The sequence below is a fragment of the Genypterus blacodes genome, unplaced genomic scaffold (assembly GCF_046128005.1).
Source record: "Genypterus blacodes isolate CSIRO-AG114 ecotype Tasmania unplaced genomic scaffold, CSIRO-AGI_Gbla_v1 ptg000009l_1, whole genome shotgun sequence".
Classification (NCBI taxonomy): domain Eukaryota; kingdom Metazoa; phylum Chordata; class Actinopteri; order Ophidiiformes; family Ophidiidae; genus Genypterus; species Genypterus blacodes.
The window spans coordinates 289,689-303,442 of NW_027466823.1; the positions used below are offsets into that span (position 1 = coordinate 289,689).

At 44.2% G+C, this 13,754-nt stretch overlaps 1 protein-coding gene across 1 annotated transcript in view; it reads right to left on the reverse strand.

The window, feature by feature from the left end:
- Positions 1–3,986: 3,986 nt before the first annotated feature.
- The window catches only part of znf644b (zinc finger protein 644b), a 32,135-nt gene continuing 22,367 nt past the window's right edge, over positions 3,987–13,754 (reverse strand). Inside the window, 1 exon segment of the mRNA XM_076158393.1 lies at positions 3,987–4,090. Within this exon segment, the coding sequence (XP_076014508.1) occupies positions 3,987–4,090 (104 nt within the window).

A 13,754-nucleotide genomic window follows, 5' to 3' on the forward strand; every position in this document is an offset into this window, starting at 1 on the left:
TAGGATACACTGTCGCGCTTTTAGAAATTAGGGACCCCGGAGCGGACGCGGCTCTGGAACGCTTCTGGGAGAGGAGCGGCTCTCCCTCCCTCCTTTTATCCTCCTCTCACTCCTCCTTCCCTCTCTCTGCCGCCGCGCTGCAAGTGTTTCTTTATCAGGAGTAAAAAGTCTTTAAAAACTATTAAGGTAATTAAGTAGCGTTTGGCCCCTGTCGTGCCGGAGGAACTGTTTGATTACTCATGTCCCTGCGGTTGTGAGTCGGGGGTACTGCTCTCATTTTTTGGTGGCTAACCCCCATGTGCCTCATTCAGAGCCTGGACCCACAAAGCCCCTGGGAGCCATTCTTTATGTCTCCTCCGCAGCACAGATTAGAGCGGCGGAGCTAAGAAGGTCACAGTGAAAATGAAGAGAGCAAAGCAGGAGTACAGCTGGGGACCCCGGCCCGGCTCGGCTCCCTCTCCCTCTTATTAGCAAATCAAAGCTGCCTCCAGAAAGATTCACACTCCTCACCTGATTTTGTCCTTTTCCGCTAATCACATAGCCACTTTGCCTTGACTGACAGTTTTCTTTATAATTGGCCCATGATCTGGCAAGGATCTAATAACCAGAAAATCCCCTTTGAGGGTCCGCCGGGCTTGGCGACCTGTCTACACACACACACACACACACAGACACACACACACACACACACACACTCCCTCCACCATCCCCCTAACACCATCTGCAGAGGGCCGTTGCCATGCCACAGTGTTTGTGCACGAAGGCGGCGGCGAGCTAATCTTAACGTTCAATAATGGTGTGAATATTCAATGAGCGGTGGCGGCGGCGGCGGCGGCGGCGCAGGCAGAGGATCCACAGTAGCACAGTCTAATTACTGTTCATTTGCCAGAGTATCAAAGCCTAATTACTGTTCACTTTAATGCTCCAGAGAGAAGCAGAAGAGTCAGGGCAGGGTTAGAGGAAGACGCCCTCCAGAGATCAGTCACTCAGCCTTTATCCCCTACACAGAGTTCATTGTCTTTGTGCGGTGTCTGCCGTGTGTGTGCACGGCGTGTGTGTGTTTGTACGTCTGCGTGCGTGCGTGCATGTGTGTGTGTTTTACTGTGCAAGTAAACATCCCCGACGTCTTCAAACAAACACGTTAATCAATCACAGAGACGGCGAGAGAGAGAGAGAGAGAGGAGAGAAGAAAGAGACGACACCAGAGCAGCAGAGACACGGGCCGTAATCCACAGCTTATTGTTTCTTTCTCTTCTTTATCTGTTTAATGTGTTTTGGGTAAATATCAGACAAGCAATGGGAGGCGACTGCTGTCACATTTCCTTTGCCTTCAGCAGAAGAAAGCTCATTTCTTTCCCCCTCCTCTCACCTCATCCTGACAGAAGCCACCGCCACGTCACTTTCTCCCACCCACTTGACAGCTTCTGTCACCAATTAGCAACTAAATCAGCTCCACCCCAAACAAGCAAATCAAGCAATTTATATGTCTATTATTTAGCGCTTGTCTGAGTCGGTTTCCCTCTCTTTGCCTTCACACTGCCTCTTCTTCTCATGTGGAAGCTGTGATGATGCAGTCTGCGTCTCTCTGCTCCTCTCAGATCTTCAGTACCTGCGGCCCTGTGGGCGAGAAACAAACTCCCTCTCCCCCCATCAGGAAGTTTATCTTGTGAATCTTTCGACCCCTTTGCGCCACCAAATGTTCCCGCAGCCCTTTAATGAGGCGCACCAAGCTGTTTGCTGGCTGTTTGCTGGCTGTTTGCTGTCTGTTTGCTTGCTTTCCCCGTGATAGGATGTTAAATGAAAACCGGCATGGAACATGCGCACTGTGCTATCATTCAATCTGCTTGAGAGCACAAACTGGTCATTATCCAGCCATTATTCTCCCTGATTTACATGCGTGGGAGGAGGAGGAGGAGGAGGAGGAGGAGGAGGAGGAGGCTTGTTCTCCCCTCAGTGGGATAGATGGGAACCAGCTTGAAAATTTGCATTTACATGATCCGGCTGAGGAGCTTATTAGATCTGGATATTTATTTTCCACTTAAACTGATGTTTGATTACACTTTAATAAAGAAGAGGAGAAGCAGTGAGCCGGCTGAGACGCAGAGATTCACTCGCTAGCTTTCTGTGGGATCTTTGGAATGAAATGAGACAAAAGATGAGGAAGCTTTGGGACCTCAGCACCGAGCCAGATGAAGATGAGTCACAGGAGGAGAATGTGGACACACCAGAGGAATGAATAGAGAGTTATTATCAGAGAGAGAGAGACAGTTAAAACATGTTTACATCAGACAACAGAGTGGTTTAAGATGGACTGAACTACATGCAAGAGGAGAATACAAACTATAAATAAAGCAAACAGGCTGATGTGAGAGAAGACACAAGTATATACAAATAAATGGAGCATGAAGTCAAATAAGAATCAGACCAAGACATGTGTACAAAGCTGCGTTGTGCTAAATGTGGGTGTCCATCTTTAAGTAAAATACCTTTAAACTCTGTAGGATCACTGAGAGCTCATATCTGCATGGGACATTAGGTTGTAAGTGGAATACATTCAGGTTTAATGTCAAATAAATCAGAAAGAGTTTGCTTCATCTCTGTGTTTAAGCCTCAGCAGAAACAAATCAATTATATTTGCTCCTTGATTTTGCTGACATCCATTCCATGTTTTTTTTTAAGAATCTTTAATATTCTGCACCAAACAAGCCAGCAGACAGTAATAATATGATCTAATATGATGTAATGGGTAATATAGGTTTATATATGTCTGTAGCCGTTCTGACTGATGGACAGGAGTGCGGCCCGAAGACTTATGGGAATATCAAACAAATGAGTCTGTCAGTCACAGCACAGACTACAGAGAACAAGTGGTAATTGATTATGGACATTTGGTTTAAGCCAAGTTGAGTTGATCAATATTTGCCTTAAGAAGCCATTAATAACCCGGTGACAGTTGATGAATATGCTGGGATGGCGGTCTGTATCTCTGGTGTACAGCAGGAGGTCACGATCCATGATGGGGGCAGAGCAGGTGAACATTAAAGATGCACCTGATACAGAGAATGAGTTAGTACCCAACCCGGCCACTAGGGGCATCGCAACTCACGGTCAAGGGAGCGACTTCAAAAGTGAGCGATAACAACAAAAGGCTCATATCCAAGTCTTTCTGAAATAATAAGTAAACTTCAGTTAGAACTCCACAAAAAGACACACACACACACACACACACACACTCCTCTCCCAGTAGTTGTAACTATACTGCTCGCCGTCCAACCAGCAGCCGCAGCCGCAGCAGCAGCAGCAGCAGCGGCACACAGAGAGAATGCAGAGGTGAGCCCTTGGCCTGGAGTGCCCCTCATTTAAGACGATCGACAAAATCAATAAAGTGAAGTATGTTTCCTCGCTCTTTTGGCTCCGTCCCCGCTCCTGAAGCATTCCCTCAAGTAAACTACTCCAGCTGAGTTCTATTACTGCACCTCTTCCCCCACGTGTATACATCATCCTCCACTCTCTCTCCCCCTCAGCAAATCAAAGTCCACACACTGTTCCCTCCCTCACTGGTGGAAAACAAGCCAGACTTCCTCACAGAGATCAACCAATCATCTCTCTGCTTCCTGCTTCACTCTTCTGCCACAATGGAAGTGATTTCTTTAGCCTCTCTGCCAGATTCACACAGACTAATGAGGCATAAATAAGATCAGATCATAATAATAATAATGCATCGTTTCCATAGGAGCCATTTAACATCCTTCTTATTAAACATCTGATATCAGGAGTGAACATCTTCTGTACCTGATGTGACCTAAAACACCTTAAACTAAACTTAACTACAGAGCAGAGAGGCCGTGTTGATCATCTTAGAAATATCTTTGACTCCATCTGAAGAGAGCTTTCCCTAAGTGTCACTCAGAGACAGAGATGCTGCCTGGCTGCTGTGGCCGAGTGTGTGAGTCACATCCAGGCCAGGAGTCCTGTCACCTCTGTGCTCAGAGTCTGAAGCCTTTTGTCTCCTTGGATGTGATTATGTGCCTCATGTTCTGGGACATGAGGCACATCTGCTGTACGACACATGGGTCTGTGCCTCCGTCCCCTTAAACACAAATACAGAGAAGACAAGTGCAGAAGACAATAATGACTCTATACAACATGTTCAACCAACCATTGTATTCACACTGATGGAGACAATGGTTGGTTTTGTTATGATTTGCTAAGATAAACACTTAATGCTGTAATTCTGTGAAAAGAGTTTCTCAGATTTCCCCTTAAGCTCCTAATCATATTCATTAATGCAAAGCAGTTAATTTAGTCTGAAATGGGGGATTGTAATCTTTCATTAACAGATCATTAAGCACTTAGTTCAGCTCTTTAATGCTTCTGTTTAATGGAAATCACAGTTTTGTTCGCTACCTGACAACTTGTGGGCAACATTTAACTCTTTTTTTTGTGTGATATTTATAAAAACGTCTCGTCAATTTAAGAAGAGCTTTTTCCTCTGCTCATCTCTAATAAGAGCTCTTTGAGGTGAGAGAGATGAGGGGTGAGACAAAGCTCCAGTCTGCCAGGTCAAATCTTTGGGTTCATAGACCCCGAGGAGGTAAATTGATTGTTGCGGGTGATGGGGGGGGGGAAGCATTTAACTGCTGACAGACAAACTCTGGCCCTGCAGGGAAGAAGAGGCAGCACATTGCTTGACATCATTTCCACAGGCCTGTGTTCCACAATCCTCTTCTGTTCAATGGGGCAAGACCCTGTGCTTTTGTTACAATTAACCTATTAGGGAAAGCCTTTCATTCACAGGTGATTCCACTCTCCCCTGCGTGCCTCAATAACACTATTTTGATCTGGAGGAGGAGGAGGAAGGCCTGCAGACATTTGCTGGATAAATTCTCTTGAAAAGTGAAAGATGTCTCATCAAAAGCGATCGGTCACTACCAGAGCTGCTTTTATCCAAACTTAACCACCTTTTCTGGACATAAAGCACATTAACTGCACTTTATATGCGCTGTTCTCTGGAATAAGTGTGTTGTTTTTGCAGAGTGTGTGTAGTATACGAGCTACAATAAAAACAAATGACTCTTACCCTGGGCGTAAAACATAAAAGTATTTAAAAATTGACCCCTGGGGTCTGCTTTGTCCGTGGCTGGAGGCATTATTATACCCTGGTTGTCACAAGTACCCCCTCAGGTCATTACTCCCGGGCAGCCACGGACCCTTTGGCAGACAGAGGCAGAGCTCCATTATGTGGGACACAGAGAGGAGCTGAGGGGAGCAGAGAGGAGCGAGGGGGGGGGGCACTGGACACAGATCTGAGGGAAAGGAGATGTTGAGAGCGATGGCAGTGTTCTGACGTGAGGCTTTCTGGGGCCTCGCCCGGGCCTGGACGCGGCCCATTTGGGACAGGTTCTAGTGATTTCCTGGCAGAGAAAGACTTAACCCAATCAAGAACATAATTGCATATTTTTCATCTGCTTTTCATTTGATGCATATATTCTCTTTAGTTAAGGAGTTTCCCTCTCTGCAGCTCCGCCCGGCCCACTGCACATGAGAGTCAAATGCTTTTGTTTGCATTCAATCAAAGCCAAAGTCCAGAAAATTACCATTCTGTGACCAAACAAAGACAAAAAGAGAGATGTGTGTGTGTGTGTGTGTGTGTGTGTGTGTGTGTGTGTGTGTGTGTGTGTGTGTGTGTGTGTAAACACAGCGAGCACAAAGCTCAATGCATAATGAATCTAAAGCAATGCACTCAGTGTTCATACTCAGATATGAGCTGTATGGTGTCTGTACAGGATCTAACAGCTGGGTGAGGCCTTTCATTCACACACAGCAGCTCTGATGTGGATTACAAGCAGCAGAGGAATGTTTACCTCTGTTTGACAGCAGTGCAGAGACTTCTAACAATGGAACTTCTCTAGAAACTCTATAGATTTTGGCCGAATCTCTCCTTATGAGGGGGAGTCGCTGCTAAACGATGTCATAACTGTTATAACTGTCGCCCACTTTATTCACAACACTGTGAACACTTACACACACACACACACACACACACACACACACACACACACACTCTGCTGCGCTCACTTGTGGGAAACACAGCTCAACTCACATGTTCATCACAAAGCAACATTGTTTTCAAGCGATTTGACCGATGCTTTGTAACAAAATGCTTCACTTTGCTGTAACCTTACAAAACAGGAAACGGCTTTGAGAGTAAAACAGCAAAACAATCTCATATTGCCCCTTGAAGTAGCTTCAGTGTAGTTAGCTACTTTTCCCTCTGTGGTGTAGCTTACTACTTTCTTCAGAGAGCATCTTGGCTCCGGCTTAACTACTTTAGATCCCTCATTGCTTGTAGCTTGACTGGCAGCCTGAGTGTGTGTGTGTGTGTGTGTGTGTGTGTGTGTGTGTCATTCTAAAGTAAATCCAGTCTAATCGGCTTCATCTAATGGAGTATTGGAGTTAAGATAAGTTAAGATATTCATGTAATGGATTCTTCACCTGAGGCCTCACAGGCTGCAGAGCCAAACAGAAGGTGAACAGGGCCACGCTGGTAAGCAGGGTTTTCTATTTATTTGCTGTAGGGGCAGGAAACACAGATTGACCTTAAAGTTCAAACTACACTGTTAGTAAAGTTTTACTTCGTTTACAAACAGGCACTTATGTAAATGTATCAGTGTGAATTCTGAGGGAGGTGGTGTGTGTAGGTGAGAGGTGTGTGTGTGTGTGTGTGTAGGTGAGAGGTGTGTGTGTGTGTGTGTGAATGCAGTCGTCTGGTTCCCTGTGTTATTGGAGGACAGCAGAACCACGGACGCGTTCTCACTGAATCTCCTCTTTCTCTTCCAGAGCATCACGTGTGCCCGTCAGAGCGTCAATCAAACATGACAGCTATTTACACTCAGTGGGTGAGATAAAAGGTAGTGGGACGATCACTCAGGCCTGTTCGCCTCAAAGAGCAGCAGAGAAGACAGACAAAGAAGGGAAAAGCCCTGTGAATCTTCCGACTCTGCCTCTCCTCTGATGCTTTCCTATGGCAGACACACCAACGCGCGCCCAAAAACTCACTTCAGCACTTATGGAGGAGCCGAGTCGCGGCACAAACGCAGACACGCGCGCACACACACACTGTTACTAATACTGCAGCGAACGGCTTTGATGTTCAAGCTGCTGAATGTGTTGTGAACGTCTGTCCTCTCAAATCATTCTCCCGCTCCGCCGCTAAAACATGGAAACAAAGGCAAAGAACATATTCCAAAGTGTCAAAGGACACATCTGGTGTTTCATGTTAGCTGGGAGGAAGTGACACGGAGTGAAACTTCAGTCAGAGAGATGAGAGAGGTCAGAGGTCAGTCAGCTTCATCCCTGTCTAACTCAACTAACTGTAATTAGACAATCTGTTCAATATTCATTAGATGTATCATTAAAAACAAGATGACCATACCACTATGTGCCACTAGGCGGGGTCTACCTCAACTGTCAATCATATCTGGTGTTCTGAGGCGGGGCTGACTGCAGAATCTAACACACAGACGCTTTAATGCCAAAGTATTCACACACTTTCATCCATTAACCCCCTAATGTAAGTTTGAACTCATCAAGTCAAGACACCCGGACACATTCTGGGAAGTATCAACATCATAGTTTGATATTTTGTTTGAGGCTACAAACCGCCGCTGAGGTTTCTCTTGACCTGAACGTTTGATTCTGTGCTCATAAAGAAATCCAGCCCAGTTAAGTCTGGATGTGTGGTAGCTTGATTACTTAAAGGACTCATTAACCTCCGTCTTTGACTCCAACACACCGACGTGATGGCGGATAGTCCTTCTCTTTGTACGCCTCTTAAATAAAACTGCCAATTAGGACGTGCGGTTAGAGAAACAGGAGCAGAGAGGACGGCTGTGATCACTTTAAGATGAATATGGGCTAAATTATGAGGCAGCGTTCTGGTGCCACGTGCCAAGACCGGCTTCAGGAATGACTGTGAAATGTGAGCGATGCCGTGAGAGGCAGAGGGGGAGTGTGTGTGTGTGTGTGTGTGTGTGTGTGTTTCATCAATCATTTCAGAGAGAATAACAGATACTGAAATAAAGTTGACAATTATTGGCCCAGGAAAAATCCTCAAATAAACAGGTTTATGATAAGTCCTATCACTTGGCAGTTGATCATCATGATCACTCCTGCATCGTCCCTGGAGGTGGCATATTTATTAGTATGCAACAGATGGGACCATGTGTTTTCCTTGCTGAGGCTTCTGAAATTGGTCTTTTGGTAGCAGTATAAATATGATGAACTGGAGCCTATAACAGGCAGAGGCTCCCACGCAAGGACAAAACGTCCAAATGAGCAGCAAAAGTCACGTTGTACCTGCTTTACAATGGTGCCATCAATGATTGATCTACACCCCGCTGAGCCACTACAGGAAACAAAGTATGGAGCCTATAATTTAGTTGGAAAAACAATGCATGAGGCCGTCAGGTTTGTGCATCCATTTCTGCACAAGCATTCCCTGGTGCAGATAGATCATTAGACTACCAGGCGCTTTGCAATATGGTCTAGTCAATGTCACAGAAAAGATGGGACCATAAAGTGAGGTAGGGGGTTGCAGCAGCAGCAGCAGCAGCAGGGAGGGAGGGGGGGAGGGAGGGAGCATGGAGATGTATTAATGTCACACAGGCTTTAGCCTGCCTCCTTAAGCCCTGCAAAGAGTCACCCAAGCCAATTTCCATTATCATATTGATTGAAATAGTTCATCATAGTGTAATTTTAGGTTTATCGCCACTGGGTTGGGAATAAGACCAAAGCATTATCCAGCAAAAGCTATTGTTCCAGGGGACGTTTGACTGTTCCAGTTCATTGATGGAGTTGATTAAGTTTAAATGAAGCAGACGCTGGATAAAAGTGAGGGTATTGACCAGCCAGCGCCGAGCTGTGTTTGAAAAAGCCTGATACATGCGGAAAAGCAAGATTTGCTAAATGCTCTAATCTTCAATCAAATCTAACATCAATACAGACAAAGTTTGGTAATGAGAGATTCAATGAAGCATGCAGCAGAGAGAATTAATCCCTGTCAACTAAACTGGGTTCAACTTTGAAGCTTGCTCCTCAGGATAGAGAGTTATCTAAATGCTAAATAAGAAAGGGATTGTACTTTTCACAGCATACTAATCATTTGTTCATTCTGTCTCCATTATTTGTGCTCCCACACATCCCTGTTGTTGATCCGGTGATTAGATCAACCTTGGATAGTGGACAGGAATAATGATCGTGCCGCCTGTGAGACTTTAGTGACGTTCAGGCCTTTAGGGAGACTTTGACCATTCACACTGTGCTAAAGCTAACAGCGTTTAAACTCAAGCCCATTACCTCACAATGTTCTACACCAGGACACAAAGCTGGGTCCTGGGTTGGTTCCATCTGTGTGTTACTGACATGTAGGGAGGCTCATTCTCTGCTCTTAATGTAGAGATCCATACATTCACTCTTATTATAATGAATCAACAATTATCCAGAGTTATGATAGAAACACGTTGTGCTTTTCTCTCACACTCGCTCATCAGAGGGCCGTGTAGATCTATTTGCCCTTTGATTAGTTCACACAGTGAACAAACCCTGCTGACACCCAATCCACACATGAGATATGAGTTCTGTGGAGCATTGTTACTATAAAAAAGCTTATTTGCATTACTGGGTTATGTGGGGGAGCTGATAGTGAGAGAGGATATGTTATATTTATACAGTATGTGTGTGTGTGTGTGTGTGTGTGTGTGTGTGTGTGTGTGTGTGTGTGTGTGTGTGCGTGTGAGTGAGAGAGAGAGAGAGGAGAGGTTTGAGTTTAATGTACACAGCAAAATGTCACACTGATCACATTCAGCTCTTTGAATTATAATCCATAATCATTAAAAACCGGGTAATTTTTATTTTTGGCAATTTTTTTTTATTATTGGTTCTGTTGTCACTAATGTAGATTTCACAGTGAACACTTGATTTTCAAACATTTTTTAAAAATTATTATCTAATTATATTGTTGAAAATGTTTTAAAATATTTTAATCAAACAGTTTACATTGAATGAAGGATAAGATTAAATTGTTTTGTTACTGTGAATGTGTTCTGTCATAAAGGATCATTTATGAATTTATTCATTTTGTTACTTAAATATTTGGCCCTTGAATCTGTCACATTCAAATCTGACAGATGTGAATATAATATAAAATAATATAGTATAACATAATTTAATATAATATAATATAATATAATATAATATAATGAAATATATAATAAAATACAAGTCAAATCACTTATATTGACATTTCCATATGGTTGTTTTTATCTGCTCTTGAGGTCAAAATTAGGCTTTGTGAAGTTCAATTGTAATGTTTATAATTGTGGAAGTGCCATTTGACATCATCTAACAGGTTTTTGCTTCATATCAGCTCATCTTAATATTAATTTTGTAACTGTACAGGCTGATAAATATAGAGGTTTGAGTCTGCAGCCTCTGTCTGCTCCGGGATACACCGAGGTCAGTGTGTGTGTGTGTGTGTGTGTGCGTGTGTGTGTGTGTGTGTGTGTGTGTGTGTACGCGCGCCCACTCTCCCCCCTGCAGCCGTAAGAAGATGGTGTAGGTCTGTTTTATAAGAGAGAGAGAGAGAGCGAGATATTTCATTTTTGAAGCCACATATGAAAGAAGCCACGCAGTCTTAAAACAGACAGCGCTCTCATTTCTCTACCGAATTTATTTCCATTAAAACGCAAATAAATCTTTTCCGGGCCGAGCACCTCTCGGTCCCGGGGATCCAGGGTTGTTATCAGCCTGACTTATCTTCTGCTGTGTGTTTATTTATTTGCAGACGCCGGCTCATTATTTGCATTTACGTCCTGCAGGATGACGGTGAGCGTTGTCACCGGGTGATTTCACTCCCCTTTATCATCGCGCAGATACGAGCTGTGGGACGTGAAGCTCGTGCTCTTGTTGTCAGAATCCTCATCTAATCTGCATGTTTGTTTCTTAAACAGGGCATGTTCGCTTATCCCTCTTCTTCTTCTTCTTCTTCTTCTTCTCCTGCCTCCTTCTTCTTCTTCAGCAAATCGACAGGAGAAACAAACTGGCAGAAGTGCAATAAAACAAACTCGGCTCCTCTCAGAGGTGTGTGTGACTTTGTTTGCCTGTTAGCTGCAGAGCCTCCGTCTTTTCATCTGTCACTTACTCCTCTCTATGTTTTGTCATTTGCTCTATATATTCATTTGTCGCCTCGTGTTTTGCAGCGCCTCTGTGCAGCCTGGGTGTAATTAAATCTCTCTCGCAAATGCCACAAAGGAGAAGCGGCAACATCTGTTTGATTAGCGGTGTGATGGTGAGACAAGCTGTGGCTCCGGTGCGTCCTGAGCGCACGCAGGATGACGGAATGTGGTCACCGCGGAAGACACACACACACACACACACACACACACACACACACACACACACACACACACACAGGGCCGCGGCCTGACGGACCATCAGCACACAAGACGATTTAAAATAAAATAATAATCATATTTTTGTGATTTTTAAATTATGGCGTCACAGGTTATATTTTTTTTATTTTTTCTTAATTTTAAATGTGTAATAGTGTTTAATTTCCTGAATTGTATTCTCTCGCTTTGGATTGAAGCTACGCGCCGTGTGTGTGTGTGTCTGTGTGTGTGTAACCCAGTTGATTTGATCCCTGCTTGTGTTTCACAACGAAATAACCAGCGCCCCCTGCTGTTTAGCGGTGGAATCGCACAGTAATATGAGCACAGCCGTCAGTGGAGGAAGAAGTCGCTTGGAATAAAGTAAACAGCTTTTAATGTGACGGAGCCGCTTTATTTATTAAGATACGAACCACAGCTGCAATAACTGCAATTTAGAAAGGACGCGAGGTGACGTAGAGTAAAAGAGCGTCAACATATAATCTACTAACCGAGCCTGCTCTGTGTAAAGATCTATTTGGTTGAGCCTTTGTGTTTACGAGGACACATCCGTGCAGAAACAGACGCGCTGAGACGCTTTGCTCTTCCTCTTCTCTCTTACTCTCCATTCGTGGCTCATATTCTACATTTCTCTCCTCTTGTCCAGAGCTCAGCGGCTGCGCGGCTTGTCAAGCCTGCAGTTGATGGGGGAAAGGAGGTCAGCCTGAGCCCGGCGGGATGCGGGGCAGCTGCTCCCTGACCAGCTCCCCGTCACACCTACATCCATATCTACAGGCATTTCTACAGGCCGGTAATTAATAGGAAATAATGATGTTGCCAAAGGTGGCGGCGTCGCTAACAAGGATCTGAGGAGAAGGCATATTATGGGCTGCCTTATTCATTTCCTTTACTGTAAATGACACATTAATGCTAATAAACTCCATGTTTAGAGGCTATTTATGTATGAGAGCGATGCCCTGTTGAACTGATGGAGGCGCTTTAATTCGTTAAAATGTATAAATCTGCAATAATTATGTTTTGTTTGTATTTTCTTGTGGCCCTTTAGGAAATCAAACTCATCCAACAGCTGTCAGAATGTCCATTTCCTTTCGTTTACGTACTCACTTGTTACGAGATAAAAGCGTAATTCCAGACCGTGAACGCACCATCAACCCTATACTTTAATTTTCCTCCACTCTTCCTCTCTTTTTCCCATCAGAACCTGACCCGACCCAAAGGTTATTACACCGCGCACGTAAACGCACCATGGCGCACTTGTCTGCCCAATTAGCTGGAACAATTATTGCAACTTTGACTTTAATTACATCTCAATTTGAAGCATCGCACGGATAATTCCGTAATTAAAACCCTCTTTGCCCCGGTGCCTGTAGGGCAGCGTGATTAGGACCTGTCAGCTGCTGCACTGAGCGGAAGCAGCCATGCGTGTTGTGCAACATGACCCGCTGTTGTTAAACCCTGTCAACATATTAACCTGAATTCCCCAGTCATTACAATTACACACACAGGAAAATGTACACAAACCACAAGTAGTGTGTGTCATTTCAAAAGAAAACATAGAATTACGTCATTGATTTAATTGTATTTGAAGCAGTGAAGCAGCCTGATAAAAGGCTGGTAGACATGAATACACACCACAGACATGAATACACACCACAGACATGAACACACACCACAGGACTGAATGTATTTATTTAAGTCTATGTGTTAATGTTTCTATGACGACTTTTATTTGGTAAAATAGTTTATTTACAATTTAAAAACACATGATTAACTCTAAAATCAACATTATGATTTCTGATGAGCGCTACAATGCTGTTGGTGGTGAGGGGGGGGGGGCAAAGGTTGATCTAAAGCACATTTTATCCTTGTCAAAACATATTGATTTGTGTTCTTTCAGGAGACAGTTGATGTCTTCCTTAATTTCAGTTTGGCCATCTGGAGCGGCTGAGACGAGCGAACACTCTTGTTTCTTCTCAAGGAGATCGGTTCTAAACATTTAAAGCAACCAATGATTAGAGAATTACAGAGAATGTTCCATTGAGCGTTTGGCCTGGAACACGGCTGCACGTTCTGCCTGCATGCGGTGGATTCTCTCCTCGGTAATCATCTCATTGATATGCGTCACAAACAGTATGTTCTGTTACGGGGGTGCAGGGGTTGACAGCAGCGGGCCGGGCAGTGGCGCCGGAGTCAGGCCGGGCCAACGCGCTCATGAATCTCCCTTCAGCCACAATCAGTGCACCTGACTTTCCTTTGGTGTATCCAGTGGTGAATAATTTATGGAAGGATAAAAGCATTTTTGGTAGA